Consider the following 24,078-nt stretch of genomic DNA (forward strand, 5'->3'; position numbering starts at 1 on the left):
TGTGTGTGTGTGTGCGTGCGTACGTGCTGCATGTCTCTCCCCTTTTCTCTCTCTTCCTGTTATTACTTAGCCACGCTTTCCTATAAACCATGTGACTTCTAGTTTTGTTTTTAACCCTGTAAGACCCGGATATATTTCTACTTGCAAAAAAGAGATTTCATAAATAAAGAAAATCATAAATAATTAAAGTTTGCTTTATTAAAGCAAACATATTTTGCGGCTCCAGATAGAATTGTATTATGTTTTTGGGCCAGAAATGGCTCTTCTGATAATAAAGGTTGCCTACCCCTGCTCTATGGAGTACTTTCTTCATAAAGAGGTATAGTCACACAGACACACACACACACACACACACACCTGCATGGCCGGTTAAGACTCACCTGTGCTGCGGGTTAAAAATCACCTGTGGCTCCCGACATATACGTGGCGGCACTGGCGGGTTACAACTAATCCGTGCTGCAGGTTAAAAAATCACCCGTGGCTTCCTGTGAGGTTCGGTTTCTGGTTTAAGGACTTCAGTGTTTTGTACACGTGAACACATGTAGCACGTATTCCTGGAGGCAAAACTGCCAAAACCCTTGTTGTAAGGGTTTTGGCAGACTGGAGAGTTGCAAAGATAGTAGCCTACAGGCATGTAAAACCCTTTTTGTAAGGGTTTTGGCAGACTGGAGAGTTGCAAAGATAGTAGCCTACAGGCATGTGCGGTCATTTGTTTATATGTATCAGTGTTGCTTTTGTCAAATAAAACTACGATGAAACTACGAAAAGAAAAGAAAAATCGTCGAATACCCTTTTTTTTCACTGAAAAAACTAAGCTATGATGACAAACCATAAGACTAAATGTATTGACAATTTCGTCAACGGATAAAAACTTGACAAAAATGTTAGGAAGGGACTAGTGGACAAGAAGTCATTTTACACTTGGTTGCATGCTGAAAAGTAGCAGATCTACAAGCTCACAACGCGTCGCACAGCTTGTAGATCTGCTATTTTCAACCAGTGTAAAATGAGCCATTACGACGGCATCAAGGCCCGCCAAAATACATTTTAGTCGACTAAGTCGACGAAAATCCAAGTTTCATTCCAAAGACTATATATGACTAAACTAAAATAGAAATTTTCTGGCAAAAACAACACTGATATGTATAATAATTTACTGTCATGTTTGAAATGACGAATTAATCAAACGCTGATCGCTTAAACCATGGGCTCACATGCACAACAACATGCATGCACACATCCTGTACACACACAGAAGAAAGCAGGAGACCAGCAGCAGCTGCATATACACGTATGGTTGTGACAGTCATGCATCTCTGCATTATAAATTATATTTAATATAATATTTCCATATAGGTCAGTCTCAGGACAACAAATGAATAAACCAAACTTGACTGTAACGGCACGTACCTCCAGCTTTGTAACAATGGCAGACATGGTCGTACTGTGTGTAATATTGTAATGTGTTTTGTTTTTGTTCTCCTGTCTGCCAACTGCCTGTTACATGTTTGTCTAATTGCTTAGAAAAGTGTGTATTTTGTAATCTCTGGATCCCCTTGAATATATACTATATAAATAATAGTATACTGGAGCATGGAACTACAATGTTCTATCCAGTGGTGGAAAGTATCCAAGTACATTTACCTCAGTACAATTGTGAGGTACTTCTACTTGAGAACGTCCATTTCTTTATACCTTACCTCTGCTCCAAAACATCGTAGAAGCAAAAACATTGCACTTTTTACTCCGCTACAATTATTTGAACTTACTGTGCAGATTTAGATTATTACTGCTATTAAGTGGCCGATCTATACGCCCTCGCACACGTCATATTATCGACGACGTGTGAGCTTGTAGATTGGCTATTTTTGAAAGCATACATTTTGAAAACTTTTGTGATGGGGGAAAAAACCTTTTACTTGTAACAAAGCCTTTCTACATTGCGGTATTGCTCCTTGTCACTTACGTAAATAATAATAATGATACAAAATCTGAATAGTTCTTCTCCACCACTGTCTGTATCCATTAAGACCTGAGGAGTGAGCAGACTCTAAAAAATGTAAACCTGTTTATCAGTGCAAATCATTGAATATATATTATTTCAGAGCGAACGATTTTGAACTCAAATCTTTGCTTCTGGGCAGGTCCCTGGAACAACATATTTTCAGATGGGGGGGTCCGTGGCCAAATACAGATAATTCCGGGGGTCATTGACATGGAAAAAAGGTTGAGCACCACTGACATAGAAAACGATAAGATTTTTTTAGAATCGTCCTCAGGTCTAAATGGGTAAATGAGTTAATTGGGAGAAAAGCACAACAACTAATCTCACATGTTTGTCTGAAAGCAGAGTGAACGTTGTAGTTCCAAACCCATGATTCCCACAGTTTCCACCGAATGATCAAATCAACCTTTAGAGATTGTAATCTGGGACTATAGTCACTTGGAAACTGTGTTTGCACTACGACGGGTGTTTGGACTGCGTTGGTCGGTCATGGAATAGTTCCAGCAGGCTTTTCAGCTCATTGTCAGTATAACAAAAGCTCACATGGAGTAGATTTACCCAGGAGCAGGTTTGAAAAGGTCACAAAAAATGCACATTTTCTAACGCCTGTGCAGTGCATAGAAATATGGTCGGCGGTATCTGAGAGTCCCAACAACAAAACCAATCCATCTGTTTTGTTTTGTTTTGTACATGTCCAAGGGGAAAGTCCACACATAGTCCAGATTTCCAACAACATGTCCCGTTTCCTGTCCCAGGGCACTAGATTGATGTACATGTAAGAGAACAACAGCACCATCTAGAGACAACTACAGATATGGGCAACTCCTCTTCAGGTTCTAAGACAGTGGTTCCCAAACCTTTTCATGTCACAATTCACACTAAGAGATATGCCAAGGACCCCCATAAGAAGATTTTTACGGACCCCAAGTTTGACATGCCTATTAGTCTACAGACCGACATTTAATGGCATTTCTATCTCTGGGACCCTCAATTTATATTGTAAAATCAATGTTAATTTAACTGAGAGTGTAGAAATGGAACCAAACGTACCATTTGTTACACATTTGTACATTTGTTACACATTTGTACATTTGTTACAGACAGCTATACAGACATTTGTACACAGTTACAGCAGACCCGTAATGGTCCATTTAGTTCCAAACTATCATTTAGCTGCGGACCCCCTGGAACTGCCCCAGGGAAACCCCAGCCGGAACCCACTTTGGGAACCACTGCTCTAAGCTCCTTTCCAGTGTAAAATACAGAGCAGGCTTAAAAGGGGTTTGGTGTTTTTGCTCAAGGGCACTTTGATCACAGAGAGGCAGCAGGGCAGGGAAGCCGGCACCTTCCCATCACAGGACAGCCACAGTCGCTGGAATTACTACCAATGGATGGTTACTCAATTAGAGCACAACCACCTAAGCCCTATTTTATATTTTGTGAAGAAAACCAGACGATCTACGAGCTCACAAAACACACGGTGATGTGAGTATAAGCTTGTAGATGTGCTCCGCCTATAGCTATTGTTGCTTTTTTTTTTAAATGGGTGAAAATTGTTGAAAACCTTATCCAGTGGTTAAATGGACACTGTGAAAAGAATCCGGCGTAAATGGTAATATTTCAACTTTGGTAGGAGGACAACAAATTGGCTTCACAATGAATACAATTACGGACTAAACTTACAATTACATGATGGGAATAATATAGGCCCTCCCGTACTATACTGTATTTGCATCTCCACACACAGACTACTGTATTTTAGGGACCGTTTTGTCAAACATTGCTTTTTTTCCCCCTCTTCACTAAAGTCCAAGAGACATGTTGGTATATCAAGTGGCTCAGAAACAGTAAATTAAATGTGTTTGCATGAACTTGGGAATGTGCATCTAAAAGCCTGCAGCTTCGAAAGGAGCTTTCAGCCAAAGCTAAGTGCAGCCTCTCTCTCTCTTGACTCAGGGAGCTTATTATATACCGCCCATGAGTAAACACAACAGTGGACCTTGTAGACAAATAGCTGCGCTGAAATGTATACCGTGTGTAGGCCCTACCACTGCCAAGAGGATCTGTATAGGCGCCATCACAGAGCGCAGTGATTCAACCTTGAACGCGATGGAACATAATAAGCTTAAGTATAGTAATGTCTCAGCTATAGCTCGGGTGCTTCCAGCAGTTACATTGCGCTAACAACACTATTGTCCATCCCAGTGCCTGCAGTTGTCTTCAACGGTATATAAACAAAACCTTCCTTTTCCGGCTGTATGTGTATAGGCTATATCCAGCCTTTTAAAACATCCTGTCAGGCTGTCGCCCCTGACGGTCGCATCTGCAACACGTGTTCGCGGTGTTGAAAGTAAATCCCGTCGTGTCCACATAATCTATAGAAACAAATTAAACAATAAATTAAAGTTTTGGGGAGGACAGGCCGGTTCTGCAGAACTCTGTATCCTTGTGTTGGTCTTTCACCACACGTCCAGGTGCTGAATTCTTGCCATCTAGTTCTGTACAACGTTGTCAAGGTTGTGTATGGACTCCAGTGTCCCTGTTCCAGCCAATCATCAATTAATGTGTTCAACCTTCAAGGCCTTCTTTGTAATTCATTTTCTTTTAAAAAAAAAAAGAGGAGGAGGGTTACTTTGTCTCCCTCTAGTGAGGGTTTAGCTGCGGCGCTGCTCCAGGTCTTTCCTGCGCTGTTTGTCCTTCTGTTTCTCCAGCTTGTCCAGAGCCTTGCGCTCCTTCTCCGCCGCCGTGTGGATCTCTTTGATGCGACGCTTGAGAGCACTGCGGTCTGAAGAGCTCACCACACCCAGACCCTAGAGAGGGGGCGTATAACGGGGGTAATATAGGGGGTAATATAACAGACGAAATGAGAAACGACCATATACAAATCCCACAGTACAGCACGTCACGTCATGACATAACGACGTGTCACTCACATCATCAACACAGCGCATTACCAAAGGGGGGTCCCCTCGTTTGTGCTTTCTTGGGAGGTTTTCCTTTTTCTTTGGCCAAGAGCGCCCTATTATTTTACACGAACACAACATGGCAGGTTGTTTTCGGGGGAGGGAAGCATATGTATGAAGCCGAAGGTCTGTCTACTCCATACGGGCTGTGGTGGCACCGTGGCAGCACCTATGGGCGGGGAGTGTTCAACGGGAGGATGGCTATAGCAGTGGAGCCCCGATGTATAATATAATGACTAAATAACGGGTGAAAATGAATGGTCTATACTTTTTTGTAACTGTGATTAAGGGCAACAACATTAAAGGGATAGTTCAGATTTAATTTAATTAATCCACAAACCTAACGTTATTTGTATTGTTGACCTATTTCTAAAATAATATCACACGCACTTTTATGACCTAAACGCCTGCACTTTAATGGTTGTGTGCACCTTTGTATCCGCAATGTTAACTGTTTGTTTGTCTGTTTGTTTGTACTGCATTCATTCATTGTTTAATGTACTGTCTATGCTGCAACCCAATTTGACCTTTGGGGACACTAAATAAACTTGAACCTTGAACCTTTCTAAAATATTAGTGCAACTTTCGTTCTTTTTTTACCCCTCTATCACACAGAACCATGTTTTTTGTGTCCATATCACTACGCCCAAAAATAGTTACATGGGATGGAGGGGTCAAAGTTGAACGAAAGTCGCGCTAATATTTTAGAAATAGGCCAACGATACAGACTACGTTCGTTTTGTGGATTAATTTACTTTTACTGCATGGCCCCCAGTGCCCCCCCCCCATGACAAAATGACCAGAACTACTTAATATTCACTAAAACCAGAGCAGAACTCCCACCACGGGACTCGGGCGATCAATTAATACCGTTGCAACCACTATATCAATGGCAAGTATTTCATACAACTTAAGTTAAAAAAATCTGAACTATCCCTTTCACCCATTCTGAACGGGAACCCATTTTGGTGTTGGCATCATGTTATGCTTTAGCTATTGAAAAATAGCAGATCTACAAGCTCATAGCGCGCCACCGAGTGGCGCGCTACGAGCTTGTAGGTCTGCTATTTTTGAAAACTCGAAGAACGACTGACATTTTTAGAATCTGATCTCAGGTCAGAATGGGTTAATCAGACCAGTGTGTGTCCAGTGGAAACCTCGTATGAATCTGATCTCAGGTCAGAATGGGTTAAGGTTCACCTTGAGCTTGCTGCCGTCCATCTGCAGCAGGTCCTTCCCGTCGATGTCTCTGGCGGTGAACTCTGGGACGTACTGCTCCATGTTGAGGCCCTGCAGCCACTCACACACCTGATGGGTGGTCCACAAAGACACCAGAGACACTGGCTCCTCAAAGGGCTGGGGAGGGGGGGGGGAAGAGAGAGAGAGAGAGAGAGAAGAGGTAAGGTAATTATATTTATAGAGCGCCTTTCAAAACAGTTGTTAACAAGGTGCTGTACAATAAAATAAAAGGAATAAAACAAATAAACCAACAATGAAATAAGAAACAGAGCAGCAAAGACAGTACCTAGAAATAGATAAGACAGAACAGTACATATAGAAATCACTGGAGCAAGCCAAAATGTTTGTGGTATACAAATGCGTTTTCAGTATAGCTTCTTAAAGATGCCAACAGACACAGCGTTTCTCGAGTGGTAAAGCGTAGGTGCAACAACGAGAGAGATGTATACTGTATATTAGAATGCAGAGAGACATATAGTGTCTCAAGAAACAATTGGATCCCAGCGAGGTATAACCAAGAACCTATAGCGTCAAACTAAACAAGGGGTGAGGTCTAAAGCAAGGCTCATTCATAGTCTGGATTTTCCGTGGTCAGGTTACCACCGCTCCGGTGGTGAGCTGACCCACCGGAGCTGAAATAACGTTGAGCAGTGGTGAGTAAAAACAGAGAGAAGGGCTGGGGCGGTGGCGGTGGTTTGCTCTTCAACGCGGCTCGTGACGTCATGTTGTAGTTCGGTGGTCACCCCACCACCGAAAATCCAGACTATGAATGAGCCTTAAACCCTATAGGGCTAATGGAGGCATGCAGAAGGTAGCAGGAAGGGGTACAAGGAGAGTGAAGTGCAAGGGGGGGGGGGGGGGGTGAGGTGGAGTCTGAAGAAGAGGTGAGTCTTTAGATGTTGTGGCAGAACTGCATGGGAGTTTATGTGTATGTATGAGTTTGTGTATGTATCTGTACCTCGTCAGATGACTGTGACAGGGTGTGGTAGGGATGTTTTGTGTATGTGTACCTGTACCTCGTCAGATGACTGCGACAGGGTGTGGTAGGGATGCGAGGAGCGTGAGGTGGAGTCGACTGGAGGTGGGGAGGAGGGCGGCGGGGGCGAGAACTCGTCGCACTCTTCACTCAGAGCTGATTCCTGAAAGGGGGAGCGAGAGACAGAGAAAGAGAGAGAGACAGAGAAAGAGAGAGAGAGAGAGACGAGAGGAGAGAGAGAGAGAGAGAGAGGTTTCTTAAAGAACCTGTGACATCCAAAACTGTTGATAATTGTACAAAAGTTATGCAAAAAGAAAGAAAAAAAGCATAACACAAAACGCACCAGGGGCTTGTTTCCATTGTGGTCCCTTGTAGAGGACCACAAGAATGAGAGAGAGGAGAGAGAGAGAGAGAGAGAGAGAGAGAGAGAGAGAGAGAGAGATACAGAGCAGAGACAGACAAGATGGAGAGAGGCGAGAAGAAGAGAGATGGGAAGGAAGCACAGAGATAAGAAGGTGAGAGGCAGGAAAGAGAGCAAGAGCGATAAGGACAGACAGACAGACAGACAGACAGACAGACAGAAGACAGACAGACAGACAGACAGACAGACAGACAGACAGACAGACAGACAGACAGACAGACAGACAGACAGACAGACAGGACAGACAGACAGACAGACAGAATAGAGACAGACAAAGGAAGGAGAGAGGGCCAGCAGGAAGTAGAAAGATGGAATGAAATTAACATTCTTTACACTAGAGTTTGTTGTTTTGTTTTGTTATGCACAAACTCTCTGACTACTAATGAAAGTACGTGTGCTTGTTTCGGCGTATTACCAGCTGTCTGTTACTGAGACAGGCCAGCAACCACGCGATGCTATACCGAAACATACCCCCATGCACCCTCCTGAAGAATCCCCCCTGTTTCCATCTGCTGTTTCAGTTGCGCATCGTCATTTCACTGTGCGTTCATTATTGTACACTGCTGGCCTATACTCGTGTGAGCAAAGGACTAATAAAGACCTGTTGGATCCTTTGAATTTGTCAGGCAGATATAGGACACTCATTGAATATGACGGGGTGTGTGTGTGGGTGTGTTTTATTGTCCTGGAAACAGTATCCCAACCCTGCAGCTCGGCCGCGTCGATACTACTGCAATTTTGTTGTGACTTCCCAGTATTGCTCACTGGGGGGTGATTTGAAGAGCGGTCAGAGAGAGAGAGAGAGAGAGAGAGAGAGAGAGAGAGAGAGAGAGAGAGAGAGAGAGAGAGGAGCGGGGAGGGATTAATGTAAGATAGAATGATCTTCTTGTTGGTAAAATTGTTATTTAGAAATACACAATGATCTATTGTTTCAACAACAACAAAATCTATATTTGAAGTTGTTTGTATGTGCCTTTTATTTTAAATTATCTTTTGTCTGCGGCTCTTTCGGAACGGGAACTCTGGGGAGTGGGAGGGGTAAAATGACTCATTTTCGTAGAGAAACTTTGATCAAAGAAAGAAAGAAATACACAATAACCCACAGAAATCATCATTATCATCTATGGATTTTTGGAGAGGCAAAACTATAGCCACGCCCTAAAGCCTTGCCATATACCCTGTTTTATCGTCTACTATAGCAGTGCACTTTGCATTGCCTATGGGTGGCTTATTGCGTGGCTGAAATAGCCATAACGTTCATTTATATCACCATGAAAAATATATACCAGAATCAACATCATGATGCATGGGAGAAAACTCTAAAGTATAGCGATTGATAACATAAACTCATTAGGATTATAGTAGACATATACAGTACTACAGCATGAGACAATGGGGCTTGCACTTGAACACATACGTCTATCATTTACTACTTCAAACAATGAGTTAAATCTCTCACAAATCACCGCTCTCTGTGTCCCTTTATTCCTATGGAGTTCTGTGTCACGCTGCATGCCCAAATATGGAGTTTTGGGATGTCAGAACAGCTCCATACAGTATATGGACCTACTAGCAACAATAAAATGTTGAAACAATCTATATGAAATATGAGCCGAGGGAAGTCAGGATTAAAAGACAATCTGTTGCAGAAATGCACTATAGTGTCTTAATCGTAATTAGTTTACACACACACGCGCACGCGCACGCGCACACACACACGCACGCACGCACGCACGCACGCACGCACGCACACACACACACACACACACACACACACACACACACACACACACACACACACACACACACACACACACACACACACACACACACACACACACACACACACACACACACACACACACACACACACACACACACACACACACACACACACACACACACACACACACACAGGTCACGCACGCCCGGTGTGTCATGTAACACTATGAGGTTCCAGTCTGAAGGAGACAGATACTGTAGGCAGATATGGCCATGCATTACAACGAGAACATTACTCGCACGCTGGCAGTGCACACACACACACACACACACGCGTGCACACACACACACACACACACGCACACACGCGCGCGCGCGCACACACACGCACGCACACACACACACACACACACACACACACACACACACACACACACACACACACACACACACACAGAGTAATAAGCCTAATTCAAGCCATTAGGATGCTTGCTGATGGGTGTTTAATGGAACTCTTTCCACTTTGCGTTAATGGCTAGGGAGAGATAGATAGACAGACAGATGGGGGGAGAGAGAGAGAGAGAGAGAGAGAGAGAGAGAGAGAGAGAGAGAGAGAGAGAGAGAGAGAGAGAGAGAGAGAGAGAGAGAGAGAGAGAGAGAGAGAGAGACAGACAGACAGAGAGAGAGACAGAGAGAGAGAGAGAGAGAGAGAGAGAGAGAGAGAGAGAGAGAGAGAGAGAGATTTTTGTATTACTATTAAATCTCACAGGTGAAATTCAGTTTCAGCTCCACCCAGCTGATGGCTGCTCAGATGGTCATGGCGAGCGCTGGGGGGCAGTGAGGCGTTATATGGTAAATGTTGCATTCAGCGCTTTTCATGCATTACATTCACCCATTCATTCACACACACACACACACACACACACACACACACACACACACACACACACTCACTTTTATACATCGAAGGCAGAGTAAACCTGCATGCAAGGCACCAATCTGCACAGCAACTAGGGGTTCAGACTTCAGAGTCTTGCTCAAGGACACAGGAGGAGAATGATGCTCTGTATTCCGCACACGCATGCACGCACGCACGCACGCACGCACGCACGCACACACACACACACACACACACACACACACACACACACACACACACACACACACACACACACACACACACACACACACAGCGATGTACTGTAGATCAGTTATTTCAACAACGTAAACCTCATAGCCACAGGCCTATACGACGCCCGTTGTGAGCTTGTAAGCAAGCATAGAATCATGGCATCAAGGCCAGCTGCCAAAATACATTTTAGTCGACTAAATCAACTGTTGATTTAGTCGACTAAAACAAGACTACACTACAACATTCCAGGTGACTAAAATATGACTAAAACTAAATGAAAACTACATTCAAGAGACCATGACTAAAACCAAAATCTAAATGTGCTGCCAAAAACAACGCTGGACCGTATATACACAGGGCATGCGCTCCTGCACATGCGCTTACAGGTGGAGTAGCCTATACAGGTGGAACAAATTAATGAAAGAGAGACAGATAACGAGCAAGCTACACTCTCGTTTTAGCTGCCTGCCAGCAAGCTTACAGAGACATTGGGAAGCATTTTTGGTCCGACAAGAAATATGGACAGTCATAATGGAATGATGAGCTCGCATCATTCCATAATATGACTGTATGTCGTACCTGTGAGTGTGACTTGCGGGGGCTGGAGGAGGAGGCGTGCACCGAAGGAGGTGCTTTGGGGGAGCAGGGAGGAGTTCCGGAGGAGGAGATGGAGCCTCCTGAGCGGCCCTCAGAGAACCAGGAGAACGGCACAAAGGAGCCGGAGGAGCGGGACGGGCTCTCTGACGGCTCCCTGAGACCACACACACAATTAGGTCAAGGGGAAATTTCTCTTGGGCTTTCACCCACAGCTACAGCCACACATAAAACATCAATGACAACAAAAATACATTACAGAGGAAGACACAACATTACACAATTGCACACATGATGTGGATAATCTATAGCCTCACGTATAGTTACCGCTGTTTCAGAGCCTCGTTCAGCATCTTAGTTGATGCTGATACAAACGATTTTTTTATTTTTTTGTGCGCAAGCACACACGCACGCACACTAAACAATGTCTGTCCCATACTGAACAGAGGCTATGTGCGTGACATCATCATCATCATACCCAAAAGTTATGTGGAAACGTTTTGACTGAAAAACTATAGCTGTCTGGCCATGACAGCCCATATACATCCAAACGGAATGGTGTATACGGAAAGCGCTGCAGGGTCTTCTATCTGCAAAGTTTTTGTTTCAGAAAAGAAATCCACAATAAACATATGAGCTATACTTACAATAAATAATAATAATAATAACAATCACTGTGCAGGTGATTATTAGTTTGGAAGCGCTCGTTTTTAATTACACATGCAGCTTCTGGCTGCATCATGTGCAATTTAGAAACAACGCGGTACGCAGGACCATTTTGGGTGTGCATAGGAGCGGAAATGAATTTATTCCCTTGTTTGTGCCGAATCTGGGTTGCACAATGGTTTGTTGAACTCCCTCTGGTGTTGTGGCTGGGTGTGGACTTCGTGTGGACTTGTGGTAACTTTAAAGTTTCCACTTTAGTCTTATTGAATTCATACTTATATAGTCGCACAACGTGTCTTGCAAGTAATAGTGAAAATAGCAGATCTATACAAATTCACAACGTTTTGCAGTGCAACGTGTTGCTGGTCGGCTATTTTCAATATTTAAAAAAGGGAAAAAAATAAAATATGTCCATGGGTTGTGTCTCGTCTATTAGCAACAAGAGTGTTCTATATCAACAATCATAGAGGAGAGAGAGAGAGAGAGTGATTCTGTACTCACCTGCTGCCCATAGACAGCCTGTTGGATTTGTCCTTCCTCACACGAACATAAGAACGCCTGAGAGTCACACTATATGAATGAGTTGAGATAGGATGGAGATGGATAGAGATAGAGATAACAAAGATGAACAGAATGTTCACGGTCAACGTTCAATAATGTTCAACAATGACAACATATCTGAACAATGGAAGGAGCGTGCATGCATGCGTGCGTGCGTGCGTGCGTGCGTGCGTGCGTGCGTGCGTGCGCATATACAAGTGCCTGAATGCAAGCCTCACCCCAGATCCAGGAATCGTCTCTTGGTCTTCTTATCAAAGATAACAGTGGGACTACTGGGGTCAGCTGGACTGGTGTCACGGCTGTTGTCTGATACTAGCACTATAACACACACAAACGCACGCACGCACGCACGCACGCACGCACGCACGCATGCACGGACGCACGCACGCACGCACACACACACACACACACACACACACACACACACACACACACACACACACACACACACACACACACACACACACACAGAGAGAGACACACACAGAGAGAGACACAACCAGTTTCAGTAGGCTACTTGAGCCCTTTTTTTAAAGAATCGTGAAAGCAAGCCAAAATAAGCAACTACACTTCAAAAATAAGCCCAAACTATAAAGCAACGGGCAACAATGAAAGCTATAGCGTATGTTACAGGACTAGCCCAAAGTCGCTTATAATAAGCAGACCTGGCAACACTTGCAAACCAGCGCTTTCTGCAATTTGCATGGGGGGGAAATAATGTTTCGTCGCCAGACTGTCTTTGTGCAGATAAAAAATGCTAGTCTGTTGCAAAATGAGAGTTTTAAGTTGTCTTTGACTAGTCTGGACAAGTTTACTCGGTCTGGAGTCACCTTTACACTTTACTAGTAGGCTACTAGTCAGGGAGGATTTCTAATCAAAAGCAGAGAGTGAAAATGACATTCTATCAGCAATCAGTATCACAATTAATCATTAGTTGTGTAAAAAGAAAAAGGTAAAAAAAAGAATAAACATCGCTATTGTGATGGCATGCCTCCTGATTTCTAATCAAATCAAATCTGCATTATGCTCACGTCACACATTTACAACATGTATAAAAGAATGGGTGGAATAATTTGGGGGAGGCAAGCATCCCAGAAATTGCAGTTACATTTACATTCTTATATTAAGAGTAACAATTCCCAACTAACAAAGTAACAAATATCTGTTCATCTGTCTCTCATGCAAATAAAAGACATATGGGATAGTATAGCAAATATCGAGTATGAATAAAATGTATGGTCAATTGGTCATAGAAATGTACAGTCATATATAATTTATAAAGTACCAATTCAATGGAAACGTTTAACCAATTCTTTGCTATACTAGGAGGGTCCCTGGAACAACATATTTTCAGATGGGGGGACGGCGGCCAAATACATATATTTTTGGGGGTCCTTGACATGAAACTGTACCACTGACATAGAGACATGGGGTTTTCAAGAAAACTGTCAGGATTTAGAAGACATTTTGTAGAATCGTCCTCGGGTGTAAATGGGTTGAGACTGAAAGGACAATGCGGCTCAGCCTCCTCTGTGGCAGTGTTGTTTTTGGCAGCAAATTTTAGTTTCAGTCATAGTCTTTGGAATGCAAGTTAATTTACTTTTAGTCACATTTTTGCCACCCGTAATGTTTTAGTGTTTAGTCTAGTTTTAGTCGACTATACCATAAAAGTTTAGTCGAATAAATCAATGCCACAGACGAAAAACAGTCTAAGTCCACACTATTGATCCATAATGTATAAATGACACACACACACACACACACACACACACACACACACACACACACACACACACACACACACACACACACACACACACAACGTCCTGAGGAGAGGCTGCATGGGGGCATCATGCTCAATTTCCTCCAGCCTTTAGGCTATATGTACGGGAATACAGGGATTACGGGGATGTTCTGAATATATGCATGTGTCAGCTCATTTCAGGGGTTTGCTGTAGGCTGTCTACAGTGCACTGAGAGACCTGAGATGCATATAACGGCTTGTAAAACCTCTCACACGCACGCACACACTCATTATCTATGCACACAGAGCTTGTACACTGGTATGTTTTCATTTAAAAATCCACCCTGGGATCGCTGCCTTAGTTATTTATCCACTTACATGTAATGTAAACAGTGTGGCTATTGGCCTATACGCTCCCAGCCCGGGCTTCATCACTCTCTCAGTCAACTCAGTACAGTAAAGAAAAGGCCTTCCGCTACTGTATTATATACTCTGCCCAACCAAAAAAATGATGCATTACATTCACACCACGACCATGTTGCAAGGCATGCACAAACCTGCTCATCGGGAGCAATTAGGGGGTTTTCAGAGTCTTGCTCAAGGAACGTTATTGACACTAACTCTATAGCTCGGATCGAACTGCAGGTGCCAATGTGGCCGCTCTATCTCCTGAGCCACTGTCGCGTCGCCCCTGCAGCCTGCATGTCCGCGAGTGTGTATATCAGTCCATCATCGCGTATCTCGGGAACGTGTGTGTCTATATATCGCCGAGGACCTGAGGGAGTGCAGTGCACGGCGTGAAGGCGCTCGGATCAGCGCTTCTCAAACAATACCTGTACGCGCCATTTGAGCAGCTAATTGTGGCCAATGATGTCCACTGAGGGGCGTGGTCAAGTACAGGTTGCCATAGTTACAGGGAGGGTATTTAACCCTGTCCCTAATGAATTGCAGGTGTTGTTGATAGGAGGCAAACTGTTTTCTGACTGTGCAGACACAGAGACTGTTGCATTCACCACGTTTGACTGTTTGTTACTTATGTTATTTGCGTTCAAAGTAGGCTATAGGATTTTGTAATAAATATAATTTAATATCCACTCTACGAACATTCTGGACCTCAGTTCTTTCAGCACACGTCCAAACTTCATCCTCAACCGCCAGCAGCCAGTAGCACCTAATATAGGGATTTAGGCGCTATACAATACCCATAAATTGAATCACATCATGTCAATCAATATACAGTAGTGCCACAGCACTGACATCATAGATAGACTGACTACTATAGTAATGGCCACGGAACTGCATATAATATAGCCAGGGGGGGGGGGTGTAACACCCGGGTGGAAAGCCAACATCTTAATAACCACTAAGCCAAAGGGATATCCCTGTGATTCGACGGAGATATTAGACTTTTAGGCCATCAGGCAATATGCAGGTCAAGCTTTCGCCACCTCATAGCTCTAAATGTTATTTTCGCATGGCTGTGTTGTTGAACATAAACACAGCTTATATGTCGTTATACACGACTGAGTCTGACCCACCCAGCCAGGAGATGACCGTATAGTCTTATACCGTGCAACATGAAATGAAAACTCGTTAAAAGTTGATTTCTCCCTCTCCCTCATTTCCTCGTATTTCTAGTTTATTTAAATAATGTCGTGCAAATTTGTCCAGTGCATAGCCGCCCTATATATACTGCAGGCCTGGTTGACTAGATTCAGAAGACATTTCGATGCTCTTTCTACTGAAATGATCGATTATTTATATGGACAAATCCCGTCATTTAAACTCTACTCTATGGGGGAGAAGGACAGCTTGCCCCTGTCTCCTCGCTGCCAACGTGCCTATTGGACAAGGACGGGTTGGGGAGGGACTTAGCGAAGGGCTAATTAATTCAAGAGGAAGGACTTGGAGAACTATAACCAAACACAAAACAGCACAATCATGTTAACAATGAGTGTCTTAAGGCTGCTGTTCTACCTTTTGTACAACTAGTAGAAACGTCTCTCATCGTGGCTGTGGTGAGACTGAGTGAGCACTAATGTTTTTTGTGTGTGCGTGCATGCGTGCGTGCGTGTGTGCACCTTCACTGTCGGGCCTCCTGTTCCTCCTCATGTAAACGGGGGAGGAGTCAGAGGAGGGGCAGGACTTGGAGGGAGAGCTGGGAGGCGTGACCAGGGCCTCCTGAGACGTGGTATTGGTCAGCTGGCGGTACCGCCCCCGCGGCGGGGCAGCCAATGACGTGCCTCCATCCTCTGGTGAGCGACGCACCTGCAGATGAAGATGAATGGGCGATATGCACGCAGAATAACTCGTCCTACTTCCGGGCCTCTTCGCTACGTCCTTCACAGGTGTTACTGATGATACTAATTATTAAGGCTCTGTTCCAGATTAGATAATTGACACTGGCTGAAAAGAAAATGGGTTACAAAATCGTGTTATAAAAATTAATTTAAAAAAAAGCTGGTTCTGAAACATTTTAATATCAAGGACCCCCATAACTCTGAGAGTGTACAAATGGAACCACATGGACCCGTACAGTATGTGGTTCCATTTGTACACTCTCAGAGTTACACACCCGTACGTACAGGGCCATGTGGAACCCACTCAAGGACACTGAGACTCACTGGGGGGTAGCAGAGTGTTTCCAGTGAGCGAGTGTTTACACCTTTCCATGCGTGTCATGGTCGTAGCTTACGTATTTCCTGTAGGCGGACTCGACGTAGCTGCGGAGTTTATAAACCCTCACCAGGCGCATCTCTTCTACTAATGTTAGTCTGCCTCAAGCAATACTAAGCATTTAAAGTATGAGGTATAAAGTACGGCAGCCTTGTGTTCATAAAACAGAAAGATTGGGTATTGGGTAAGACTGACGTTATGTATGTTTCAGGACCTTTCACATTTCACTGCTTCGTCTCCATGTTACTCTCAACTTCCGCCGCTCGCATGAATGTTTTGATTGTATTGCTGTATTGTTGTATTGTTCTTTCTGCTTTGGCAATGTAAACGTACGTTTTCTAATGCCAATAAAGCCCTTTGAATTGAATGCAGACCAGCCTCTACTCTTTGGCGTAAATAAAAATAACGTTTTAGCTACTCACCAAAACAAAGGCGAGTTGTGTCATTAGAAAGCCTACTCTCCTTAGTGGACGCACTCTGAGCCCCCCACCACACGTATAAACTGTACTTTTTGGCCAAAAGGGGATTTTGTTTCCACCGGAAAAAATATTTTTTTAGTTACTCCGCTGCGCCCTCTACTGATATTTCCCAGAGAACTGCCTCATAGAGAATATTTTTCCTCCGGTGAAAACAAATCCCTTTCTGGCCAAAAAGTAGGGGAGAGCCGCCAAGGATGTAACATTTTGCACGTTTCATTTTTTTACTCAGAGATCCGTTTATCTACACATGTAATATTTTCAGGCAACGGACCTACACATGTCAGCTACCATAAACCACTTCAAGTTATTTTTTTGATGAAACAGGTCGGGAGTTATTAAACCGAACGTGGACGCTGTTTCAGTGTTACATTTGCTGCGCATATCGGATTAATTGTAACGGCATGCATGATAAATGTAACAACGCTAAAAAACACCATTAAACATATCGTTTTCAGCTTAAAGCAATTATATTTCATTGAAGCAACTCCTGTATCAAACATAAGGGAAATATTAAATAGTATCGGGTGTACCAGTTTGGGTTTTTTTTTTTCAGTTCAATGGGGAAATACATTGATTAAACAAACGTTTGATTGATTGAGTTGTACAATGTTATACAACCCTAAACTAATTTTAGAATACACTACACAATACAATACAATTTTAGAACATATAATATTGGCCAATATGTCAAATATGTAAATATTACATATAATGGTATTGAATGGAAGCGGACCATTTGTAACACATGTTACAAATGGCCCACTTTTGCAAGTTTTCTTTGCCGTTGCTTACAGAACAGAATAATGAACGTGAATTCCGTCTAAACACGATGCAAACTAATGAAGAACATAAGCATGAAGACATCCATGTGGATTATTATTCACCAACACCAAAGAAAAAAATTGTAGCACACATATACTCCAGGTGTAAAATTATACGCCTTTTGAAAAAAGTCAGATTTTCGCCAATAGCTCCCCACAGGATAAAGGTAAACACTTCAAACTTCCTGGGCACGTAGAGTACGTTGCTGTACACATACTGACGCGATGGCGTCATGGTGGCGTTGACCAATCAAGAGATAACGTCCATGTTACAACCGTGAAGCGTTACATCCTTGGCTACCGCAGTGGATATTTTGACATTCCGTTTTTTTTATTTTTTTATGTTGCCACTAATGTTGGAGCAGCCATAAACTACACAGGTTCATCTCGATGTTCTGGGCATCTTTGTAATGTTTAGTGTTAGTAAAAAGCAGATAAAAGAGTAACGTTTGAGGCAGACTAACATGCAGTCACTCTACCATTCACTGTAGATGCGCCTGGTGTGGCTTTAAACCCCGCAGCTACGTCAAGTCCGCCTACAGGAAATACATGTAATTGTATTAAATGACGTCAAACTCACCAACATTGCAGCTGAAAGGAAAGCTTGAATTATTGTCTTACAATCTGCAGTAAGTGTTTGTTTCATAAAAATCCACCGTAGAGTAGACATGTTATGAGCTATACACCCTGTCAAGAAATTCCTTGCAGGTGATTATTAGTGTCAGAGTTTGGAAGCACTGTAACGGACCCACAGGGAGGTTTCCATGGTCAATTTGTGTTTTCTTTCAGGCTTTTATTTTGACGTGTTTCCTGACCCAAGTCAGTTCTCCAGGGCTTTCATTGTAAGGGTTTCCTGCCCACAGGGCCAAATCACTGAAATCAGTTTAATTGAAATGATCAAGTTCACCTGTGACTGTGAGGACAACGCCCAGGATGGGGCTGCAGATAGCAGCATTTGACCATAAATGCCACCTGCCAACCTCAGTGGTAAGAGGATTGAGTAACAGATACTGCCATGAGAAGGAATGGCAACATAAGTTTGTCAAGGAAGGAACTAAGGACGGATGGCCAAAAGAGCCCTGGAACAAACTGCACATGCCACTTTATTAGCGCCTAGCTGGAAGGGGAACAAGATTAATACTTTTATTTGTCATATCTTGTATTTTCACTGCTTATGAATTTGATGGGCTTATTGTTGTGGGGTTTGTCATGGTTGATAAAAAATAGGTTTTGAGTTATGTTTCACAGTAAAAGGTAAACCGTGATTAACTTTAATTATGGGTTCATGTGAACATTTATGCTGTTTGTTTAGGTCTACTGTATATGCATATGTCTCAACCTTTGCTGTGTTTGTTTATGGATTTATTGATTTACTTATGTTATGTATAGGCCTATTTATCTTTTCTCAGTTTCCACTGTGAATTTTGAAATAAAGTATCAGTCAAAATCATCAGTCAGTCTTCAATCTTATTGGCCAGCTGGGTCCGCTACAAGCACTCGTTATCAGTAAAGCAACCTCCTGCTGCCTCCTGCATTATGTGCAAATTCAAAACAGGTGGTATAGTAGGCTACACATGGGCTGTTGAGTGATAGATACTTAGAAAAAAATCATCTGCAAGGAATTTCTTGACAGGGAGTAGCTCATAACATGTCTACGGTGGATTTATATTAAACAAACACATTGCAGATAGAAAGAGGATAATTCAAGCTTTCCGTACAGCTGCAATGTTGGTGAGTTTGATGTTATTAATTACAAATATAGATAATACTTTTCTGTTTGGATGAATTAAGCTTAATTATTATCATCAGTAACACCTGTGAAGGAAGTAGGGAAGTGGCCCCGGTTCTTTCCAAAATGGCGTGCCGTGTATGCATAGAGCCTGTTAGGTTGTTATTTGTAGGTTTTCATATCTTTTCTCCGTTTGGACTTTCACCGTTTCTCCCTTTCTTTGTTCTCACCAGGGAAGTGTCAAAGGAGAAGGCGGGGCTTCGCGAATTAGACAGCAGCAAATCAGGCGAAGGGGAGGAGCCTCTTGTTGCGGACTGGAGCGGAGAGCGCGCCGAATGTAGAGGACTGTCCTGGTACTGAGACGCACACACACACACACACACACACACACACACATCAATGTACACAAGTTAGAACAAACTGGACTTGCGATGTTTGGGTTCACTGAAGACATAACGAATAAAATCACACTCGTGTGCCGTGAGGGGCGCCTGGTGATGTTTGTTTAAAGTGCTCTAAACAAAGTCCATGGCTATACCATATGGCGTAATTCCGAAGGCCAGACGTTGGAGGAGGGACAAATATGGGGTGGCAATGGCTCAGAAAGTCGTGGGGAGTGTTGCCAGTTCGACCCCTGCCCCTCTCGGCATGCGTGCCGAAGTGGTCCTGGCTTGAGCAAGACGTGGAGGCACTGTATGTATGCAGTACTATAGTCAGGGGTGGGCAACTGGCGGCCCGGGAGGCCACATGCGGCCCCCACCTTCACTTAATGTGGCCCTGCAGGTTAATGTCAGAACTGATATAATATTGGTTTCAGCTGTTTACAATTCCACAACATGCAAACATGACCCGCTTTAATTATACGTCAGTCTAAATTAGTATAGCTCAATGCTCAACACTAGTATAATTAAAGGTAGTAGTAGTTTATTTATTTTGGTCATTAAAACAAGTCAATACAGTGCCTGCTTTTTTTTTTGCAAAAGAAACATTGACCAAAAAGGTGTAGGCTGAAGCCTAAGCTTATAGTGCCTACCCTTCTAACAAATAAATGGCTTTCATAGGTAAAATATTACAACAAAGCAAACAGAAGGGAAAAAAACAAGAAAACAAAACAAAAACAAACAAACATAACATAAAACAAAAACAAAGACAGACAGGACAATACAGTTAACAGGAACAAGACAAAAACAACAAAACAAAACACAAAACGAGAAAACAAAACATCATATCAATGTTCTATAATAGTATCTACTATTTTTGATCTATACAATTGTTTTAATTTGTTTATTGTACTACAGTTTTTTTGTTCGTCATCCAATCCATTCCACAGCTTGACCCCTCTGACCGATATGCACCTCTCTCTGATGTTTATTCTAGCATTTGTTTGTTTGAATATGGCAGTGCCTCTTAGGTTGTATAGTGGCTCTCTCTAGGCCAGAACAGCTCTTGGATACAGCTCGGGAGCAGGTGATTGTGTGCCTTATACAGTACATTGTTATTGCGGTATTTACCGTATTTAGATCTACTATATCTTGGAGTTGTAGGGTGTTTAATTGAATGAATAATAGGTTGGTTGGTGCGTAATAATCAGATTGGGTGACAATTCTTATGGCTTTTTTTTAAAGTAGAAATATTGGCTGGATAGTTGTTTTGTAGTTGTTCCCCCATACCTCCACACAGTAATTGATGTATGGGAGTACGAGGGAGCAATACAGCATATATAGTGAGTTCTGGTTTAGAATATAGGTTTAGCTTTATACATTATAGCAATGGTTTTAGATCATTTTGTCCTTAGATTATTTATATGCGGTTTCCAATTAAGTTTACTGTCAATAATTAAACCTAAGAATTTATTCTCAAACACTCGTTCAATTTCCACTTTGTTTATCGTAATTTTAGCCTCTCTGTTAATTGATCTATTACTGAAAATCATGAATTTAGTTTTATTTAAATTTAGTGACAGTTTATTAATGTCGAACCATTTCTTTAATATTGTAAGCTCATTTTGAACTGTATCCAAGAGCTGATCTATAGGTGTTTTCCTGAGCAGCACAGACGAGTGTCGTCAGCAAACAAGACGCAGCTAATTTGTTCCAATACAATCGCAGACGTCATTTATGTACATAATAAATAGCTTTCGACCCAATACAGAGCCCTGTGGGACTCCATATGTGATTTATTTTGCTCTTCAGAATCTACACCATTCATGTGTACAAATTCACCATTCATGTGTACAAATTGTGTTCTGTCTCCAAGGTAGCTCTTTAGCCATGGCATTTCAAATTAGGCATTTCAAATTACGTCACGTAAGCCCAGCTGCACGGGGTTTCCTCATCATACTTCCACGGGTCCGCCTGCAGTCCTTCCTCTTACCACTATAGGTACCAACGTTGGAGAGCCTAAGTGGGTTTCATATATAGTATCATTATCATAACAACAAACACAAAGTTGGGCTCACCTTCCTCTCCAGGCTGTCGTCTCCCTCGGTGGAGCTCACGCTGTCGCGGTAGCGGGAGCGCGAGGGCCTCTGCTTGCGGGTCTTGATGGACAGCCGGCCCTTCTGGATGCTGTTGTCCAGCAGCTCCGTCTCTGGGATGGCCTCGTTCAGGTCTGCAAGACGACCACATGAGTACAAGTCGTTCAGGTCTGCAAGACGACCACATGAGTACAAGTCGTTCAGGTCTGCAAGACGACCACATGAGTACAAGTCGTTCAGGTCTGCAAGACGACCACATGAGTACAAGTCGTTCAGGTCTGCAAGACGACCACATGAGTACAAGTCGTTCAGGTCTGCAAGACGACCACATGAGTACAAGTCGTTCAGGTCTGCAAGACGACCACATGAGTACAAGTCGTTCAGGTCTGCAAGACGACCACATGAGTACAAGTCGTTCAGGTCTGCAAGACGACCACATGAGTACAAGTCGTTCAGGTCTGCAAGACGACCACAGAGTGAACTCACCACCCCACAGTCCACATGGCATATAGAGAGAGAAGAAAATGAAATTAAACATGAAGAGAAAAGAGGAGGAGGAGGAGGAGGAGGAGGAGGAGGAAGAAGAAGAAGAAGAAGAAGAGAACCTCTGTTGATTGTTTGTGACCCTACATGTGAACTCCATTGTCCTTTTTATTTCCATCAATTACCTCCTTCCATCCACCTTCTCTCCATTCCTGCCACCTGCACCCCTCCCTCCCCCCCAGGCCTCCCCTCCCCTCCCATCCCCTGACATATTGTTAGAGTTCAATCAATTGTCCGTGTGACGGGGGGGCATTCCAAGGTTCATTCCACTGGTCAGTGAATGAACACAGATTGCCCTTTCACATTATCCTGCTGTTTGATTGGGGTGGTGCGTGCGTGAGTGCGTGCATGCTTCCGTGCGTGCGTGCATGCGCAACCTTCAATTTTCTATCTAATCACTCTGTAATTCCTCCACCTTTGTCTGAACCCCCCCCCCCCCCCCCTGGCCTGAACGCCCCAAAACGCTCCAGATAAATAACCATGAATCTCGCCGTCGTCGTCCCTGGAGGCCAAGGCCGAAAGGCATTGTGGGGGATGACCCCCATGACCCCATGATGACCCTGTCTTCACAGTATTGACGGTTGCTGATATACGGACGCGAGGTGGAGGAGTCTTGGCATCCCAAAGGGTCGGAGAAGCAGAGACTCAAGAGACCACCATGCAGCTGATATAGTGATAGATATATAGTGGATGATAACGGACAAATGACGCTTGTCGACTATCAAACGAAATGAAGAATACAAGACAAGTAAAGGCAAATGGAAGCTCCTTGGGTTTCAGCTGCAGTACCATTACACGTTTTAATGCTCTCTCTCTCTCTCTCTCTCTCTCTCTCTCTCTCTCTCTCTGATTTGACAGGTGGCAGGTGTCAGCAAAAAATAGAGATGGATGGATGAGAAGAGTGAGACCAGGAACAAGAACCATAAGCAGTTTCAAACACACACCCAAACTGGTTCACACCCTCCTCGCGCACGCACGCACGCACGCACGCACGCACACTTGATTCATGCAGGAAGCTGTTAAACTGACAGCTGGGGCACATGATACATGTAATGCTGACACATGTGCACCATACACACACACACACACACACAAACATATGCATGCACGCGTACACTACACACACACACACACACACACACACACACACACACATATGCGAACACACACGCACACACACACACACACACACACACACACACACACACACACAGAGTGTGATCCGTCAAGGCCTCTGCATGTAAGAAAAGTGGTGCACTGGATTGGACTGGAGTGAATGAAACGGTCACCCCTCTCTGTTTCCATGGCTCTGGAAGCATGATGTGGTTCCC

The 24,078-nt window shown here is 43.4% G+C and overlaps 1 protein-coding gene across 1 annotated transcript in view; it reads right to left on the reverse strand.

The window, feature by feature from the left end:
* Window positions 1-4,659: 4,659 nt before the first annotated feature.
* The window catches only part of samd14 (sterile alpha motif domain containing 14), a gene marked incomplete at both ends in the record, with an annotated part of 22,068 nt that continues 2,649 nt past the window's right edge, over window positions 4,660-24,078 (reverse strand). The window contains 9 exons of the mRNA XM_080775466.1: window positions 4,660-4,815; window positions 6,169-6,324; window positions 7,224-7,346; window positions 11,038-11,209; window positions 12,220-12,288; window positions 12,498-12,597; window positions 16,105-16,291; window positions 19,959-20,084; window positions 22,187-22,338. Of these exons, the coding sequence (XP_080631592.1) occupies window positions 4,660-4,815; window positions 6,169-6,324; window positions 7,224-7,346; window positions 11,038-11,209; window positions 12,220-12,288; window positions 12,498-12,597; window positions 16,105-16,291; window positions 19,959-20,084; window positions 22,187-22,338 (1,241 nt within the window). The remainder of the gene's footprint in view (window positions 4,816-6,168; window positions 6,325-7,223; window positions 7,347-11,037; window positions 11,210-12,219; window positions 12,289-12,497; window positions 12,598-16,104; window positions 16,292-19,958; window positions 20,085-22,186; window positions 22,339-24,078) is intronic.

The sequence above is a fragment of the Protomyctophum bolini genome (genome assembly GCF_963924005.1).
Source record: "Protomyctophum bolini genome assembly, chromosome: 11".
In the NCBI taxonomy this organism is placed as follows: domain Eukaryota; kingdom Metazoa; phylum Chordata; class Actinopteri; order Myctophiformes; family Myctophidae; genus Protomyctophum; species Protomyctophum bolini.